Source organism: Gouania willdenowi, chromosome 15, assembly GCF_900634775.1.
Source record: "Gouania willdenowi chromosome 15, fGouWil2.1, whole genome shotgun sequence".
NCBI lineage: Eukaryota > Metazoa > Chordata > Actinopteri > Blenniiformes > Gobiesocidae > Gouania > Gouania willdenowi.
In genome coordinates, this window is record NC_041058.1 from 19,440,266 (window position 1) to 19,460,116 (window position 19,851).

At 37.5% G+C, this 19,851-nt stretch overlaps 1 protein-coding gene across 1 annotated transcript in view; it reads right to left on the minus strand.

Annotated features, from left to right (window-relative positions):
- Window positions 1-1,106: 1,106 nt before the first annotated feature.
- The window catches only part of hcrtr2 (hypocretin (orexin) receptor 2), a 28,254-nt gene continuing 9,509 nt past the window's right edge, over window positions 1,107-19,851 (minus strand). The window contains exons 2-7 of the mRNA XM_028469189.1: window positions 8,739-8,917; window positions 7,087-7,330; window positions 3,474-3,589; window positions 3,174-3,394; window positions 2,040-2,161; window positions 1,107-1,813 (exon numbers count right to left, since the gene is read on the minus strand). Coding sequence (XP_028324990.1) covers window positions 1,644-1,813; window positions 2,040-2,161; window positions 3,174-3,394; window positions 3,474-3,589; window positions 7,087-7,330; window positions 8,739-8,917 — 1,052 coding nt within the window. The 3' untranslated portion in view covers window positions 1,107-1,643. The remainder of the gene's footprint in view (window positions 1,814-2,039; window positions 2,162-3,173; window positions 3,395-3,473; window positions 3,590-7,086; window positions 7,331-8,738; window positions 8,918-19,851) is intronic.

Below are 19,851 nucleotides of genomic sequence, written 5' to 3' on the forward strand. Positions count from 1 at the left end.
AGTGAATGATTTATTGTTTGAATTGTGATAAATGAATTGTCTGTGCAGAAGATACCTCTTTCTAACACAGATTTCTCCCTGGGGAGACTAATAAAGACACTTTTACATGGATTTTGGAGGAGATCTTGATCAATACACTAATTCAGGATCAGTTTCAGAAAAACTAAAAATCTCTCATTATTTGTGGAATTTTAAAAATTCTTATTTCGGTTCACAATTGACCAATCTTTACGAAGTTTGACTCAGTTATGTTGGGTGATGTTTCATCTTTATCGTATTTGGTTCCATAATTATGGACCTACTGTATTGTTATTATTGGGAAATCAATTGTGAATGATGATAATACTATGATCAGGATCATTCATAGAGATAACTGCCAATATCTGGCAAAGAGGAGATATGGAGTTTGGCGCGGTTTGCGCTCTCTGAGTGTTCTGGGTTTTTTTTTTTTATTTGAAGTGGACTCTCGTTTTGCAGCACAGCTCCATCTTTTTACACTTCTAACACTAGATGTTCTTCTAATCCAGCCTTATCCCTGTTCAAGGTTGCTGCTGGTGCCAGTCGCAGCTACGACTTCCAGCTGTGGAAGGAAACTGGAGTCCAGGGGACACTAATGTAAAGCACAAAGAGAAGTATTTCCACTGAAAGGTCCCAAGTCTTCACTCCAGGAAAATGATTCAAGGTGAAAATTACAACCACTATCCAAAAGTGTTGCTATTGATTTCTTCGGAACATAGTTTTGAAAAGTAAATGAAAAAAAATAAAGTTGTATTATTCTTTGACCTTCATGGTTTGCAGCTTCTCAGTAGCTGGGCCATTCATTGTTTATTGGAGTTTGGTTTATTACTGTGTGCTCTTATAATAAACCTTCAACTATAAAAAATGATGCTAATTAACTGTGAAAATATCTTTCCCTCTCAATAGCATCACCATCTGCTCAACAATTAACTTACAAATGTTTCTAATTTTGACACAATCTGTAATCCAGATGCAAACTCAATTATAGCCATTATTTAAATACAATGGGCTGAACATTTGTCTTAATCTTGGTCTCACTTTGTAATTGTGATATAGTGTCTATTCAATTTAAATATAAAAACGTGTGGCTTTAACTTGAAAGACATTTTAAATGATTTAAAAAGATGTAAAATGCAGCTAGCATACATTCTTTTTGCTGATAATCTCCCTTCATTGTGTTGAGCAGATAAAGATACTTTGCATCTCAGCCTTATAAAGGATACATTAAGTATCAGTAGCAGTTCTGTGGGTGTTTTACTTACATGCTCATATCATCATACAATCATGGGCATTTACAACGGCCTGAGAGATCTGTTAGTATAACCTGTGCTCCATTAGAATTACAAAAACATTACCAAAGGGATCAATTTACAATTCTAACACTTTCTGCCAGGCCCAATATAGCTATACACAATCTGTACAGTTATTACTCCACTTACTGTATATTCATGACATCTCTTTTATGTACAAATACATGTTCCTTGGGAGCTCCCTATTTCCCTAGATTAATTGTTGAACTGAACCAAAAAGCATTCATTTGCTGACAATGTCGTCATAGCAACTGGTTTTCACAGTTCTTGTGTTCATGGTAATGGTTTCTTTGATGTCCACCTGGAGCAACAGAGTTAAACAACTTGATCTGATATGCGCGACAAATTGTCCACATTATTCACTTGGGTTGTCTGGGATTTCCGGCTGTCAGTGCTCGCTCTGGTTCTTAAACTTTTGGTGTGATTTTGACTTTGTCCTTTACAGTGGCAAGAGAACGCAGATTTGAACTCCTCACGGAATTTACCTGGTAAAACAGATGAATTAATATTGAATAAACATTACATTTTATTCATTTCCACTTACAGACAATTGGTTATTTGTAGATGGGAATAAAATCTCTCTCTCATTCTTCTGCAGTGTAACCAACCACATATTTAATGAATTTCAGCACACTGAGGTAAAACTCTTTCTTTGTTTCTGCCAAACCTTAAGTCTTGTGCTTACAGAGATAAGAAAGGTGATGAACTTACCACTGAGAAAATTGTAGATGATAGGATTTGCTGCACTGTTGGCATATATGAGCCAATGCGAAAACGTGAACCACGCGTACACTGTCTCTCTGTCGTTGGTGTTCTTGAAAGTCCCAAAGACTCTGAGGGTAAAAGTAATATAAATGTGGTAAACGGTAATGACTTTTTCATTTTATACTCATAGACTATTCACTATACCAGGGGTCTGCAACCTTTACGCTTCAAGGAGCCATTTTGCCTCATCTCACCCTGAGCCAAAAAATACCTTCTCAATAAAGACACATTCCAGGATATCTTTAGCTCTGCAATACTTAGGAGTCTCTAAATCCTCCGAAATGCCCGTGAGGAGGTTCTGTGCCCAACACCAGCTAAAGCGAAAAGGACACGTTTCGGATGCACAGTTGGAAGCAGCGATCTTGTCATGCCGAACTGCCGTTAGCATAGCCGTTAGCGTCGGGTGAGAGTAAAGGTGTTTGTCGTTTTTCGTTTTCTGTACCGAAGCAAAAGAGTTTGAATTTGAAAAACAAGGCGTTTTCCGTTTTTTCCTATTGGATTTGGAAACAAATATCAAATAATGAGTGTTTTTTTCGTTTTTTCATATTTTTGTTACATAATGAAAAAACGAATGAACGAATGATACACGGATTCAGCACATTGGTGGTTTAATGAATCTGTCCCCACACAATTAAAATCTCTATTTTCTTCCAGAATAGTGTTTTTGTTGGTTTAATTATCTGGTGCAGGAAAGTTGATGGTCTGTAGATGTGCCAGGAGGTGAAGTAGGAAGGTGGCTGAGTCATTACACAACATTTATTTTAGGTTAACAAATTGTTATATCTTCATTTTATTTGTCATTAATCATTAATAGCCTCTTAAAAGTTTTTTTGAGCTATGGGGAGCCATTGCAAAAGAGTCAAAGAGCCACATGAGGCTCCAGAGCCACATGTTGCAGACCCCTACACTATACAATAGAAGTGAGGTCGCACAGCCAAGACATTAATCACTCACAAGCAGAGAGCGAAGAAATGAGATGAAAAAAATGGAGTCTCTTGGTTAAGGATCTGCCATTGTTTGCATATATTTTGGCTTTATATTCATAAGGCGTCTGAGCGAGAACAGCAAAGGGAATTATACCTTTTCATGACATTGAGAACGCTGATTGGAAGGTAGCACAAAGCAAAAACAAAGAGCACCACTATCAGCATCCGAGCAGTCTTGCGGCGAGCTCTGATCTGTTTGATCTCGGCACAAACAGTGGCGGTTCTGACCCTCGTAGATTCTCCTGGCCCAGCAGATGCACCAGAACACTGGAATGATCTCCATTTCCTTTGCATTCCTGATGTGCTGCCGGGAATCTGTGCAGGCGACAATGATCCCATGAATAACCTCAGCTAACGATTGTAAAAGCAAAACACAAACCGGATGAACTTTTACCTGTTGACACCACAACTTGTGACATATCTGAATATATGCCAGAACCATTAGGCATAATGGTGCAAAGTAGGTGACGATAAAGAAGCAGGTGTGATACACCTTTGGGTAGATCTCCGCTGTTGGACAAATATAAAATATACATTGCAGTGTGTAATAACAATCACAGTAATTAAAAAATTAAAAAAACAGTTGATTTTTACATCAAACCCAGCTTTTAGGTCAAAAGTTGTGTTTTCTTTTTGTTTTTTTTAAATAAAAATTAGTTAATTAAGAAATCAATGATAAATAACTTAAATTGTTGGTGTGATTTTTTTTTTCTTATTGCCTTGTCTGTACATGTTCTGGAAGGTCAACACTATATATGTATGTAAATATCTAAATCATATTTGTATATTTGTATTATTTTTGTAAATATCTGTATCATATTTGTATATTAACTGTATATTATTATTATTATTATTATTATTATTTTCTATCCTACTTTATTTTGTGTGTGTGTCTTCTACTTAATTATACACTTATTTATTGTTTATTCTTTCTATAGTTTTTGTTAATGTTTTTATTTGTGTTTTGTTTTTTTTCTGTGGCTGTAACATAAGTAATTTCCCCCTGGGATTAATAAAGGAATTCTGATTCTGATTACTGTATATGTAGTGCAACCTTTTTTGACCATCACCAGCCCTCCCTAAGGAAGGGTAAGAAACACTTCATTAAAGGGAGAATATAGATAGAGAGGGCAGTGATACACCTAGGTAAGCGGGAAGGGAACAGGGAAGATGGAGTCAGGGTGGAATTGGTGTGATTTTATTCATTTATCTTCTGCCCTGGATGGATCTTGTACAGGGTCACATGGGTCAGCTCACATTTAGTGATAGGTGGGACACACCCTGTAGTGGACAGCATGCCAGTCTGTTGCAGGTCAACACAGAGAGACAAACACACACACACACACACACTCCATAAGACAATTTGGACTCTAGAATGTAAATCTTGTCATGAAGCAGAAGTGCTAACACAGTGCTGCCCACTTTTCATTGATGTTTATGGGAATCGGTATCCTTATATTATTTTCATGATCAGTGTGGTGAGTTTAAACCTCAATAGAGTATTGGTTGTGGTTTTTGCTTGCTTTGGTTCATGTTCTGTTAGAATAATGGGTTCTATTAACTTTTGGGTTTGTGTTTTTATCGTGATTAATGGATTCCGTTTAATTCTACACCCCAATGTCCTTTTAGTGTGTGTTCAAGTGTGTGTTTTCATTTTTACTTTACAGCAACATGTTTGGTTTTTACTATTTAATTAACTTTATTTTTGCTACTCTGTCCTCCACCATCACATCTGCCTCAACCTTACTGTATCTTACAACACCCTGATGAAATTATTTTCTGAAATTTCAATTAAAATGAAGCATTCATATAAAGTAACTCATTGTCCTTCAGGGAAAAAAATAAAATCACGTGCATTCTAACGCCAAGTCACAAATTATAAGGTATTCAAATTCATCAATATTGTAGGCGATAAGGAGAGTTATCTGCAAAAGGAAGGAGAAAACTGTAACATGTTTATGACTGCTTTTGTATGCAATATTAATCCAAGATCAGGCTTTTATTGCAAAAAAAGAGCCCTCACCTGATCTGCAGATAATGCATATATCTGCTGTAATCAAACTCATCTCATCATAATCAGGATAAAATCTGCATTTACTGCATTACCGCAAGAAGCCCAACGGCCCAATTTAGCAGGTCCCCCGTGTGGGCCTATTTCATGGACATGCCCTATCTCCATCCAACCTTATACTGTGAATAATAATGAACAGATTTTAATATATAGAGGCGAGCTCCATCTTGCCATTCGCCATACAGGCAAGGTCAATGGAGATAAAGGAGCTTGGTCAAAACACAACGTAGACATGCTTTGGTGGCTTATCAGAAGCAGAAGCCATATGCCAACTGCAGATGAAAACTATGTGATTCATTGGAGCTCTACTGGCCCTTAAATCTCAGTCATTGATTTAAATCTAATTCCTGTATCAAATCCATGAGAATGCATTAACAATGAGACATGGGAGTGAGACCAGACGGACAGGATGAATTAAATATTCATTGGTTTACTATTTGCAACAACAATGACCATTTACTGGGCTCTTCCAATGCTTTGTTTGTGCTGCCAATCTTATTTTTGCATCCTACAAAGAAATGAGAGCAGAATAATTAAAGGGGGCAATTTAGAATTTAGTAAATAGCTTGTCTTTTTTTTACTATTATGGGAAAGGTGTTGAAAGGTTTTAATGTCAAGAAATCAATAATCACCTATTCACTAAAATAAAAAAGAATCATTAAAAGCTCTAACATTTTTAATACAGAACGCCGCAAAAAAGATGAATGTCCTTCAATAGATAAAGGGCAATAATCAAGATATGCCCAAAAAATAAATAAATAAATAAATAGTAATTATACCTGGGGAAAAGATTATTTGTGCATTTAGATCATAGACCCAAATTGACTGTACAAAACAAATTTAGTTAAAAAAAAAAAAAATGTTTTCAATTAATTTATTTTAAAGGCTAGAGGCATGCATAATCATCACAACACAAAACACCCCTGCAGTTTACCACACATTATTGTTCTCACTTTCTCACTTCTAGACCAAGTAATTTTTTTAAAAGTGTAAATTAGGTTAGATCATTAGGGTTTAGGGCCAATATATTTAGCGCTATATCATCTGAACTGCCTTCCAAGTCCTCTTATAATGTTGTATTTCTGATTGGTTCAGTGCACATTACACGCCAAAATCCTCCAAAACAAACTTTCAAATTGATGAGAATGGAGAACCAACCTATGTATTTAAAAAAATGTTTTGCCTTATCAGAGTTAGGTTGGCCTTTTTTTCTTTTCTTTTTTTCTTATATTTTTACATCCATAACCTTTGTTAAGAAAAAAGAACCTCGAGAGTTTAGCATTTGTCCTTATGACTATAGCAGTCAGACATAGGCAACTGGCAGCCAGGGGACCTCGTGCGGCCCTCGGTCTAATTTTGTGTGGCCGCCAAAACAAAATTGTAATTCATAAAGTTGGAAGTTATATAAAGCCCTAACACACAAAACTCCAGAAACACAGAAAACAACAGCAAAATGCACAAAATGTCAACAAAAGTGTACAAAATTACACACTAAACAACCACTTAAACACAAAATGATTCCAAAAACAAAAACAACATATACAGAAAGACTTCAATTTGTGTTGGCATTTACAGAATGCCAACAAAATTGCACAAAATGACATGAAAACACAAGAAGACAACAATAACACACACAATGACTCGTCAAAATTCATCATATTGACAAGAAAATAGAAAAATAGAATTAAAAAACACACAAAATATCTAAAAACTAAAAAAACAGACTACAAAAACAAAACCCTTTTTTTTCCTGTATTTATGCTCACATTGGTCATTATTCTAAATGCTAACATAAATGTTGATAATCTGGCCCTCGGATCAGACAATCACATTTTGTTGGGTCCCTGATATGATAGAAGTTGTTCATCTCTGGAATATAGGATGTTTGAGAACATTCTGAAGAGAAATGTCTTAAAATTGATTTGTAAATACTAACCTCCCCAATGTTCATCGCACGCTGTAAAGAGGCTGGTTTTGTTTGTGAGTTCAGGAAACAAGCTGGTACACTCCATCACAACAGCTTGAGGGATCATTATGATGCACGACACAACCCAGATGACCACTATGCTCTTGCGGGCTCTCTTGGCCGTGCTCTTGAACATCAGTGGGTGACAGATAGCATACCAGCGGTCTTGGGCAATGCAACTCAGAGTCAGGACAGACACAGAAACGGAAATGGTCTAGAGGAAAAGTGAATAAGAAATACCCCAGATAGAGATTAAACACTTTTTAAAGGAAAGTGCATCATATGTGAGGATTTGGTGTACTGACTTAGTAATGCCGAGTTAACATTTTCAAGAAAGTTGGAGTAAAATTGAAAATGAATATCGACTATATTTTAAAGACCCAAGTATTCAGCAAAAACACACGGGCATTATATTAAACTTTTTCAACCCTTGATGACAAGTATGAATGCATTGATGTTTTTTTCACAGGCAAATGTTTAAGACTTTGTGATGGTCAACTTTATATTCATCACCTCGTAATAACCCCCTTTGGAAGCTAACTAAAAATGCTTCCCCACAGGGAAGTCTATGTGATTGAGTTTGGGTGTAAAATATCAGCTTATATCAACCTGTAAACTAAAAAAAACCCTTAAAAAAAACCCTTCTGCGTTTATATTAATTTACAAACACGTGTTGTATTTTTTCCCCCCCTGAACTAGCACATTTTCTTTTTATACACATTGACAAAGACTTTTCTGACAGGCAAAATAATGCTGAGACATAGACATAAAAGCATCCCTAACCATAGTTGTCAGAAATCAAAAACAAAGCCCGAAGGTGTTGTCAATGCTGGAATGGAAACTATAATGAGTGAGAAATAATTGCTTAATAATGTGAGAAAAAGGTTGGTATAAAGACAGCTGATACAAAGCATATGCTCTATAGTTGGACTCTTAACTGAATATTTCTAAATTAAGTAGCCATTTTGCGCAATGAGCTAACTGTGTTGGTGTAGGAAAAATTTATTGTAAGCTGTTTACATCCCTGGGTTTCTGTCACATTTTTGTTCTGGTCTATAGGAATGTGAAGATGCCAATTGCAGCAAAAATGGTTTAACATAATAACAGATAACTACAGAGAGAGAAAATGCTTCAAAACCATTTCTAGCAGAAACATGTCTTTTCCATCAGATTGACTCTTGTCTTGTTTCCCCTGGCAGTTTAAACCATGAAGCACTTTGTTAAAATTACATGATGGTTGTGTTCTGTATGGCATTTACTCTAATCAGAGACCATTTTCGATAATCCAGAGCTGGGGATGGACCTCCAAACGCTGTAGCAGTCAGAAAAGGCAGTTAAACATTCTTTTTAACCACCTGTGGCTTTAAGGACATCAATAACTTAAAGCCATAAGGTGCAATGCTATATGCACGGTAGTAATCCCAGATCATCCAAAAGGGATTTCTGTATTTTTTGAGTGAAGAAATTCACTCATTGTAATACCTTTGTTGAGCCCTGTGCCCTGTTCACCATGTGTTCCCTTCATGAAGAGAGCAGATTTTAGGGGAGTTAAAAAAAAAAAAAAACATGTAGAATTGATTGACTGATCTTTTTTAAGGAACATAGGAGAGTTGATCTCTTACCTGCAGATATGGAACAACTTTGCAAAGTGTGTTTCCAAAGAACCATGTCTCTGTGATGTCCACAACAAGGCTCGCTGGCAGGCAAATGATGGTGACCAACACGTCGGCGAAGGACAGATTCACTATAAAGTAGTTGGTCACGGTTCGCATGTGACGGTTTTTCCACACTGCAAAACAAACTGACAGGGAGGCACAAACAGGCACCACCTTTAAACCTGTACGTCGATTTGATTACAAATGCACTTTATATCAGGGCTATTGAAATGGAGGCAACATGTCCATAATCCGTGTATGTTTCGACCTTTGGTTATTCCGTTTCAAAACCAAATCGAAAATACAGAAAAAACGTTGTGGTTATTTTTTATTTTACTGGTTTAAAACAAAAAATGGAAATACACAACATTTTTAGTATATATACTAAGTTTGTGTGATATTTGGATATATTTACACAGAAATTCATAGGCAAGCTTAATATTATATTACTCTGTGGTGACGACATCAGCTTCACAAAATCTTGGTGGCGCTATCCCGGCATTAAAATATTGTTGCACCTCTATGCATGGTTCAAAGGTAAAGGCTTGTGGGGGACAGTAGTGTGTTCTGGGACAACTCGCAAAACTTCCTAAACTTTGCTTAAATGTTGTAAATGTATCACCGCCAAGTATCTGCAAGTGTTGCTAGTATAAACAAACTGCCATTTTTGTCTTGTGTCTTTGTTTAAGAATGTTAAACCAATTCAGATAATTCATATTGACAGAAACATGAAGCAATCGATAAAACAATGATGAACATAACCAAATTTATTAGCACTGATTACACATTTGCTTCATAAATAAAAGGAAACTATGTTTTTTTTATCATTTAAAAAAGTCCTTAAATGAAGTAGTAGCCTTTGATTGAGAAGGGCGAATCATCAAACGTATTAATAACAAATGCCAGGACACTCCCTACAATCATACTGTAACAAATTGGAATAATCTCAGAATAACATAGATCCAAATACATTGATTTAATACAATGACATATCACAGGAGGCCCAGCAGAAGGTACAGTACATTAAAAACAACAACAAAAACAACTTTAAATGACCTTTCAGAAGATGGTTTAACAAGACTGAATGTTAATGTCATATGTAACCAGGCGGTTAAAGTGTGGTAGTTTCCCACCGTCATATAGCCTGTGAACGCATCATCCCTGTCTACCGGACGCTTTCTTAACCGCACCCTCTGATTAGAAGGATTATAAGCAGGTGTGCACGCCGTAGCGTCTGCGTGTTCGGGGCTCCTAGGCTGTACTGTCGGGTGCTAAATGCTATCAATGGGAGTTTGCATAGAGGGGGAAATGCTGCTCTTGTGAGGCGCCCTGAGCCCCCGTGGGAACCGGGTTTCCAAGTGTGGAAGTTAGCCGCTGTTGTTCAAATAAGTTCTCAAATCATATTCAAATAAGCTCTTAAATCATGTTTACTAAACTTGGCACCATGCACTTTAGCTGAATGAAGTGAGGTTTAGCTGATTAGTTTGATTTTGTTAATCTTTGTCTCACGTTTGGGTTGTTTTTGGTTGAGTTACTAACCTTAGGTTTGTTAATATTTTCATTTTCTAAACTTCAGCTTGTTTGGTAAAGTTTTGTTGGTGTTGAATGTTTATCATATTTTTGTACGTCAAGCTTTTAAACTACATCATGAAATAAAAGAAGTATTTTATTATGATTGTTGATGATAAATAAAATAACATATTTTGCCTATGTTCATATTCTTGGGGTGAAACATATGGCAGGATCCTTCACCTTTGATAAAAGTTTGAAAAGTATTCTTCTACACTGTCAATATTGTTTTACTCACAGGAAACAAGGAAACCCCTTAGAATAATTGTTATTACAGTTGAAATGTTCTTAAGGAATATCTCTGATTAAATTTGCATAAAGAATATAATGTTTGGTGTCAGAATAACCGGAAAAATACAACCTCTGCTTTCATCTCATTTTGAAGGTTGTAATCTAACTGTGAAGAAGGTTCCTCTCAAACTTATATGAACACACCCACTGACAAACCACAACCCAAAAACATGTTGGCCAATAGAAACGCTTAAAGCTGATACCCGAAGTTTCTGAGAAATCTTTGTTTATGTATGATTCTTTTGAAATACTTGTCTTTTACTATGGTCTACTGCTGGTGGTCATTCATATACATTAATGTATATAAGTCTCTCCTTTGTCCTATAGACCCTTACACAAATGGAAACGATCGCCAATAGGCTTCGACTGTCATTCAAAGTGAATGTGGAACTGTGCACGGAAACAAGGCCGCGCGTCACAACAATAAACAGGCAAAGCTGATTATAGTTCAATAGTTCACAACCCTAGATAACAAGGTATTAATAACTAATGAAGTGATCTGAAACAATTTACTCAATTTCAGATGGCTCCTCCTGAGGCAAATTACTGTAATATTAATACTAATTAACATTATAATTACTAATATCACACTAATGATAATAACTAATGATAATAACTTATCACACCCTGTCTAAGTCCCCTACAGGGGAAAAAAGTATATAAAGTGGCAGTCAGGTAGGACCAAATCTCTAATTCAGTTTTGGGGTTTGATCCTGAGGATAAATCTGTCCTTGTGTTGAAGTGTTGTTGAACAAGACACTGAACCATAAATTGCTCCAAAGGGTAAAATAGCAACTTGCATGGCAGCTCTGTCTGATTGGTTTGTGAGTGTGCATGTAGTTTATACTATAAAGGGCTTTTAGGTTGCTCAGCTTGTAATCAACCCTAGAAACCTCTGCACAAGCATGACTACCTGAGGACAACAGAATGTCTCCAGATGTCTCTGATCAGTCAGCCTCCCAAGGCACAGATTACAACCTATCAAAGCGTGTCAGTCTGCAGAAAGCACTACTTAGTGGTGCAAACTCTAAATCCCAGAGGAGAGGAGAAAAAAACAAATAATAAACAAAAATAGATCTCTCCAATCACTCTCAGTCAGTGATCTAAGGACTGCTCAGTTTACCATCCAAGTTTCTCTCTCAATTCTCTGACTTCTTCTGACATCTGGAGCTGAACAAAGTCAAACAAACTGTTAGATTTGATTAGCTTCACACAGTTATTTATTTATTTATTTATTTATTTGTAATTACATTTAACATAGGATGTAGATACTGATCATCTGACAATCATTTATCCTCATAATTCTTTCCTGTCTGATCACTTTGTGTTATCTCTTGAATTTAAAATGTCGGTTTGCTCATATTCTGAGAGAAGGGTTCACTACAGTCGATCACTGTCTGAAAAAGCCGTAGCTCAATTAAACACACTAGTTCTTTCTTGGGAGAAGGTGGCCGGTAATCTGTCCGTCTTCCTGTCATGCCTGGTTCCCTGTTCTCCCCTGGTCCTTCTTCTGAATTACTTTTCTCTGCTTGGACTGAACAGGGCGAAACAAAGAGTCCTTTTGGCCGGACTTACGGCTGCCAAAAAGATGGTCGCCATAAGGAGGATGCCCCTTTATTTGCTGCCTCTTCGACAGTGGGTCATGACATTTATTGACATTGCTTACCTGGAGCTCTCCACGGCGCAGACGCATAGTCCTAAGGAGAGCACCACCAATATGTGGGACAGTGCAATTAAAGAACTTAAGTCATCCCTTCTTTAAGTTTAATTTTTGCGTGAGTGCAGATTGTGTGTTTCATCATGTAGTGTTCTTGTTGCCCTAGACTGTTTATGTTAGTGTTTTTTGTGGAAAAAAATGATAACAAAAGGGTAGCTTTTTGGTATAATTTGGAAGTGTGTAAACAGGAGATAGCTTTCATAGCCTGGAGGGAGAGTTTATTAACCTATTATATCAGAACATCTTATTACTAAGAAAAAGTAGAAAAATCCTCATTTTCCATTTATAGCTGTAGCCAGGCTTACTAAAAGTCACAGCTCTGTACAGCTATCTTTTCCTGTTAACCTGAGCAGTGACGACTCCATGAACTTCTTTACAAACAACATTCTAATTAGAGAGAAGCTAATGTGCCCCCTGCATCAGTGATTGATGATTTCTTAAACACAGCAGCTCTAGAAATAACTCCAACATGCAGCTTTTATCTACAAAGTTTTCACATACAAAGCTCCTTATGATCAAGCTCCAGAATAAAGACCAGTTAGAATACGTCGCTCCCAGTCTGCTGGATTACTGGACTTCCCTAGCGTATTTAAAAGTCAACCATCAAAACCCTCCCCTCCTCACTCTCCACCTAAATCTATACATTCACATTTTCAGTATCTTACAGACCAAAATAGATTAAATAGGGTTTCAAAGATATTGCATTTAAATGTCAATGCTGTTATTTTTTCTTTCTAAGTCTGTGCTTTTTCCTAGCTCTTCTCTCTATCATTTTCAGGTATCCTGGTGTTGGAGCTGACAGTTCCTGGTCCAGGGTTCGCCGTTCAACCAGTTTGTGATACTGTATACTATATAAACCATCTGAGTCTGGTTCTGCTGGAGGTTTCTTCCTGTTAAAAGGGAGTTGTTTGTTCTCTTTCGTCTCGTCACTGATGCTTACTCATATTGAAATGCTATTTTGTGATTAGTGCTTTGAGACGACTTACTGTGCTTCAACATGAAGTTGATTTTAAATTATGTAATAAAAGTACTATATGAATCTTGATTTTTTTTTGGTTTTTGACCATTTTACCATCAGAATGTTGTGGATTACAGACTAAAAGAACTAAATGTTGGTTAAGTATGGTCTTATTGACACGGACGAGTGTACCAATTTTATTGGTACAGTCATGCTATATGCTGATACAACTAATACCTACCAGAGAAAGAGTGCTTCAACCCTTCAAGGCATGATCAAAGCCCATAGTCAAACCAATGTGTCAGTGCACAGCATTGTCAATGCATTGACTACTAACAAGCTGACTCAAGGACATAATCCTGCCTTTTAACTGATGTGAATAAAGTTTCAGCTGTATTTTGTATTCACTGTGTCATACTGTAAGTATTTATACCGTTGATACAGAAATATTCTGTGCGCAGAGTGCAAGGCTTAGCCTACAGTGTCTGACAGCATGAAGGAAAGGGCATATCTTTTTACTTTCTGTGACAGAGAAAGTACTCTTATATCAGATCTTCTGTTCCTTTTGTGTTTCTGCTCTGTCTTCTCAAACCCCCAGACGGTCGTGGCAGACGGCCGCCCCTACTGAGCCTGGTTCTGCTGGAGGTTTCTTCCTGTTAAAGGGGAGTTTTTCCTCTCCACTGTTGCTACATGCTTGCTCAGTTTGAGGGATTGCTGAAGGATTGCTGTGGTTGGAAAGTCTTCCAGCCTCGCCAATGACTGACGCAATCTGCTGGGATCCATTAAATAGGAAACTTTTTAACTGATTGGAATGTTGGGATAAATGTATTTCAATTACACTTTGTTAAGTGCCTTGAGATGACATCCGTTGTGAATTGGCGCTATATAAATAAATTGAATTGAATTGAATTGAATTGAATCATATTAAGCTAGCTTCGTCTATCAACTGGAAGGTCGGTGGTTCGATTCCAGGTTACATGCCAAAGTCTGTGTGAATTAGGTGAATGTGACATATAGTGTAAAGCGCTTTGGCTAAAAGCACCATATAAGTACAGTCCATTTACCATATAACTTATATATGGCCACTCTTGTACTATATCAGGTATATAATTGATAACATATATGACATGTAACATAAAGGAAAATTTTAATTAAAACATTTGTCTTTGTTACTATGATAAAAAATACAATAACAATGAAAAAATTAATATTATCTGTAATGTGACAACACACAATAGTCATTCCTTAAAGTCAGTCTCCTTTCCCATCATTTAAAAAGCTCTGAAAATGTAGCAATCTTATAACACAGAGCACAACTTTAATTTGTATGTTACAATTAATTTACAGTCATTAAATGAATGTCTGGTGTGAAGGTCTCACACCAGCTGTCAAACCATCAAGATAATTTACAGTAATGTTTAAAGCTAACAGTGCAGCACCGGATAAACGCTGACTATTAAAAAAAAAAGAAAAAATAATGCTAGATCATATGCAAGTTACCTACGTCATTGTCATATAATTGTCGCACATGTCTGTCATACACCGAGCCATGAAAGCGACGCCTGCCTGCCCCGGCATTGCTTACATCAGCGGGAGTTTGTTGGTCAATGCATGCAAACATTGTGTCTCCACGCAAGGATAACATTAAAAAGTATTACAAAACTGTATAAGTTAATATAATAAGCTAATACGGTTTACCAGGCAGACGTGCAGTTAAAAAAAAAAAGCAGTCTGAAATACCGTAATTTTGTGATGAAAGTCTGTCAAAATTTCAGTGTTTGACATTAAACACTATCAAACATTACTTTTTGCGGGGATAGAACACGCTGGGCCGATGCTCTGGGCTAAAACCTTAGCATAGAAGTGGGTGAAGGGCTGGAAACGGCGCTTGTAGAAAAGTTAGCTTACCTGCAAAATGGTCCGCAGCTCCCGCTTCTGTCCAAAAAATGTCCAAACACTACACTGCAGACCAGGCGAAAATTCGTAATGGTAAAAAATTTAATTAAAAAAAATAAAAATCCAGTTTACATTAAACTTTGGCCACGTTTGGTCAAGTTTTTTTAGGTTTTCGGTACAGAAAACGTTGACGGACCACCATCACACAGCTCAAGTTCAGTTGAAGGTCCATTTGGTCTAGTTTAAACTTGTTCAGACGGTCCACGTGAGCATGCGCGCGTCAGTCATATATGGGGTTTCCCACAGGTTCTCAGCCTCACTCAAAAAATCCACTCAAAAGTTGATAATCTTAGTTATGCTCTTTAGCAAATCTTAGTTAGGACAACAATGACAGAAATGTGTTGGGCAGAGAAGCTTTTTCAGGTTGAAAATGGAAAGCTTTATTTCTGAGTCACTTTAATTTGAAAACTTTAATTAAATCAGCAATTACTAGTTATCGTTTTTACGGTATTACTCTATGGGTGTGATTCTATGTGGACAGATGACAAGAGCTGCTTCATCACAGTGAAGAAGGTAATACGTTAGATTACGTTAAAAGTACTTAATGGATTTTGAAAAACTTTTAACCAATGATAGACCTTACAACATAGAATATGTTATTATATTTTGGAGGGGATCCAGATCAATATACTGATCCTGAATCTGTTTTAAAAATTCAAAAAATTCCTACTTCTCATCATTGGCATAGTAAAAAATAAAATAAAAATATTGGTTCATAATTTACCAATCTTTAAAGGGGATATATTATGAAAAATCCACTTTTGCAGTATTTTTGAACAGAGGTACCTTGAGTGACAAACAAAATGTGAAATAAACCCACCCAGTCTTTTGTTTGTGGTCTGTGTAAGTCATACAACACAGAGAAAAGTGCTCTGTTTCAAATTTTCTAAGTTTGTGACGCCACAAGCTAAATCGGGAAAGAAAATCCCCTCCCCTCCCTGGTAACTCCACCCATGGACTCCACCCCCAACCTGATGAAAAGTTTGACGAAAGTCCGCCATTGTTTTTCTCGCAAGCGAAGGAGTGATGGTGCGTTCACACCGAATGCGACTGTAGCGACTGCAGTCAGTCACTTCAATCGCTCGTGATGAATCACTTGAACATAGTGGTACTTTTGTAGACTACATGTAGACTACATTTTTGGTCTCTCCATCACTTTCATCGTTCCAGTGGCGTGATGACTTGGGAAGAGTGTGTGTGTGTGTGTGTGTGTGTGTGTGTGTGTGTGTGTGTGTGTGTGTGTGTGTGTGTGTGTGTGTGTGTGCGTGCGTGCGTGCTTGCGTGCGTGCGTGTGCGTGTGTGTGTGTAGCCGGTGACAGGGGAGAAAGGGCTGATCACTTGTTCGCCAGCCGTACGTTTACAGCCCTTATCATTAACATCGCTGCTTTCACAGTTTAAATGATCAACTTATGGAGTTACTGAAGAATGAGTTCACCCAGAATGTAGGCTTATTCAAGAAGTTAACCGCTTTAATTTTGTCCCGGTAAGTTGAGGAAGTGTACAGCCGCTGCAGCCGCCTCACTGTAGCGGGAGGGAGGGGCTGCTGCCTCAGCTCTACAGACAGTAAAGGACGGGGGATTTGTCGCTTGAAAAGTAAAAACGTTTCAACTTTGAGCGACTAGGTCGCAAGTCGGGTCGCTTGAAGGGAGTTTGCTTGAAGTCGCGTCATTTACATTGACTTTGAATGTAATCTAGTCACTTCAGTCGTGTTCGGTGTGAACGCACCTTTAGTGTGTGCAACCCTGCGGAGGAGAGGGGCGGGGGGAGGGGGAGGTCTTTGCAACTCCAGGGACACACCCCCCAAAATGGAGCGCTCTAAAAAAAGTATGATTATATAGGGTCATAAACCTCCCCCTGTTGCTTGATTCTTGTTATGTTTTGACCAAACCCCAGCACAGATATGTAATTTAGACCACAGGAACTAACTTTTAAAAGGTGAAAAATGGGCATAATATGTCCCCTTTGAGTTTTTAAACTTTCACTCAACTTATGTCGGGTTGGTTCCTCAATTACCCCACTGAGTTTTACCTTGATCGGATCTGGATTGCGCAATTAATCGTGATTATTTGGAAAAACTCCAGCTGCCTATACGATTTGGATCTACTGCTTTGTTAATAGTAGGGACAGAGATTTCTTACAAACCTTTAAAGTGTGAACGATCATAGTAACATGATCAGGATCACTGATCCAAATAACTGTCACTCTCTGGAAAAGAGGAAAACTGAAATTGTGAAAAAACTTGTAAATATGACTATTTATTAGTGAAAGGTCCAGTGGAAAGGAGTGTTTCACTTACATGTACAGCCCAAAGCGAGTGAGTAATCAAGGCAATAATGCTGACCCCTACTTAGTGAAGTAGGGTTGATAGGGAACTTTAAAAATGTTGATCCATGTAAATTACACAGCTGTGAGAGCACGTCTCCAACTGGTAGGTAATGCTTCAGCATTCTACCCATCCTCTGCTTCAATGTATTGATAAGATATGAAATGAAAAATAATAAAGCCACACATTTCATTACTCCAATGATGTGACGTTTAATTAGTCCTATATATGCTGTATGATGGTGTAAAGCATGGGTTTTCAAAATGTGAGAGAGTGAGCCACCCCTCAGAGGACAAATACTGTACTGTATATAGTGACTAAAATAAATTGCATTGTGAATGCAATGCAATGTGAAAAAAATTCTCAAACTGCTTTGGTTGCATGTGTTTGTATGTAAATAAACACAACGAACACCTAATTACAAACCTCCAAAAGCCATAATTGTAAGCAGTTCTCATAGACAAGCTGAAGGACAGTATTAGCTTCACTCATTGAGCACCCACTGAGGAATTAGCAGCCATTCATGCTGAGGTAATTATACAGCCATTGTCCAGGACAGATTTTCAACCAGGATTAAGTAGAATTGTTCTGAGGAAGGTGATCATAGCTAAAGCTGCCTGTAGAATGTCAGGTAAAAGTGTGAAAGCACAAGGGAAAAGAAGATTGTGGCTACGTTTTAAGCTGGAACAGCAGCTTTCTCCTCAAAGTTTATCCTCCGCCGCTGGCCTCTTAGTTATCCCTACAGTCAGGACACGCACACAGTGAGGCGTCGTTCCAGCTTTACGGCCCCCGTCTGTGAAACAGTCTGCCGGAGCACCTCAGGGCTGCAGAAAACGTTCATATTTTTAAGAAAAGGCTCAAGACCCACCTTTTAAAATTAGCTTTTAACTAATTATTTATTCATTTTAGGATTGTTATCTTTCATGTTTTTACTGTTATCTTTTGTTGCTTTTATAGTTTTAGGATTGTTATCTTTTATGCTGTTCTTATAGTTTTAGGATTATCTTTCAGGTTGTTTTATATTTTTATGATTGTTTTCTTTTATGTTGTTTTTATAGTTTTAGGATTGTTCTTTTATGTTGTTTTTATAGTTTTTATGTTTATCTTTCTGGATTTTGATCTCAGTGTTTTCTGAATGATCTTGACTGCATTCAAATCTGAAAAGGCACTTTTACAAAGACAGGCCTAGCTGATGGTGTATTAGCTGAACTAATGGTTAACCTGGTGACGCCACACTGAAGTAGTCTCAATTACAACATCAGCTCTTTCACCCATTCACACTCACATTCACAGACCAATGGGAGGCGCTAGTCAACCACTGGTAGCACCTTAGGGTTCAGTGTCTTGCTCAAGGACACTTCAACACATTAAAAGGTGTAGATGACCCCTCTACCACCTGAGCCATGGTGGCAAAATGTGAGGGTGATTCACAGGTTGGCTGTAATTAAAGGTTTAAAAAATATAGTTTTGGGACTATATCATGCATGTCCATGTTATTTTTTCACACGGGTGGCTGAGGGTCTAGCTGTGTGGCTAACGGTGCAATCTTGCATGATTTCAGCGTAACCATCCACACTTTGTTAGTCGTCTGAAGCACATAAAATGTGAAATTCATAACAGCAGTCGACTCTATAACCCTATGTATCATCTTTGGTATGATTTCCGTAAGTTTGGAATCTTGCAACCAAGATAACTGCATCTACAGACCGTGGAGACGCCATTCCACAATGGCTGTTTGAGAAAGACATTTTACCACTAAGCACCAACAAGCAAATTACCAATATACTGAAAGAGATTTGTCACTTTTCCAACAAACTAAAAAAGAAGGATGAGCTACTTACCAAGTACACCAACACTGCTGTACAAGTCAATAGTGATACCCAATTCTAATATAAATATGTCTTTTAAATTAAAAAAAATTAATAAAAAAAACTCGAGGGCCATGGGCACGTGCCCATTTTGCCCATGCGGTAATCCGTCTATGTCCAGAACGTTCTTGCTTTGAGGCAAACGTGCTAACTCACACCAATTATGAATATTTATTGAATGTGTTGTTTGAATAAAATAAATCACTTTCTACCTTAGTGGGAGACCTGGCACTGGGAGGAGGAGGCTAGCTTCTCATAGTCAGGAGTGTAGGAGCGAGTTGCAAGGCGTAGACAGGCTGCAAAGTGGTCATCAGTCATTGTTGATCTGTACTTGGACTTGATGATTTTCATGTGCGAGAAAACAGACTCGGACAAATAAGTTGATCCAAAAAGAGCTG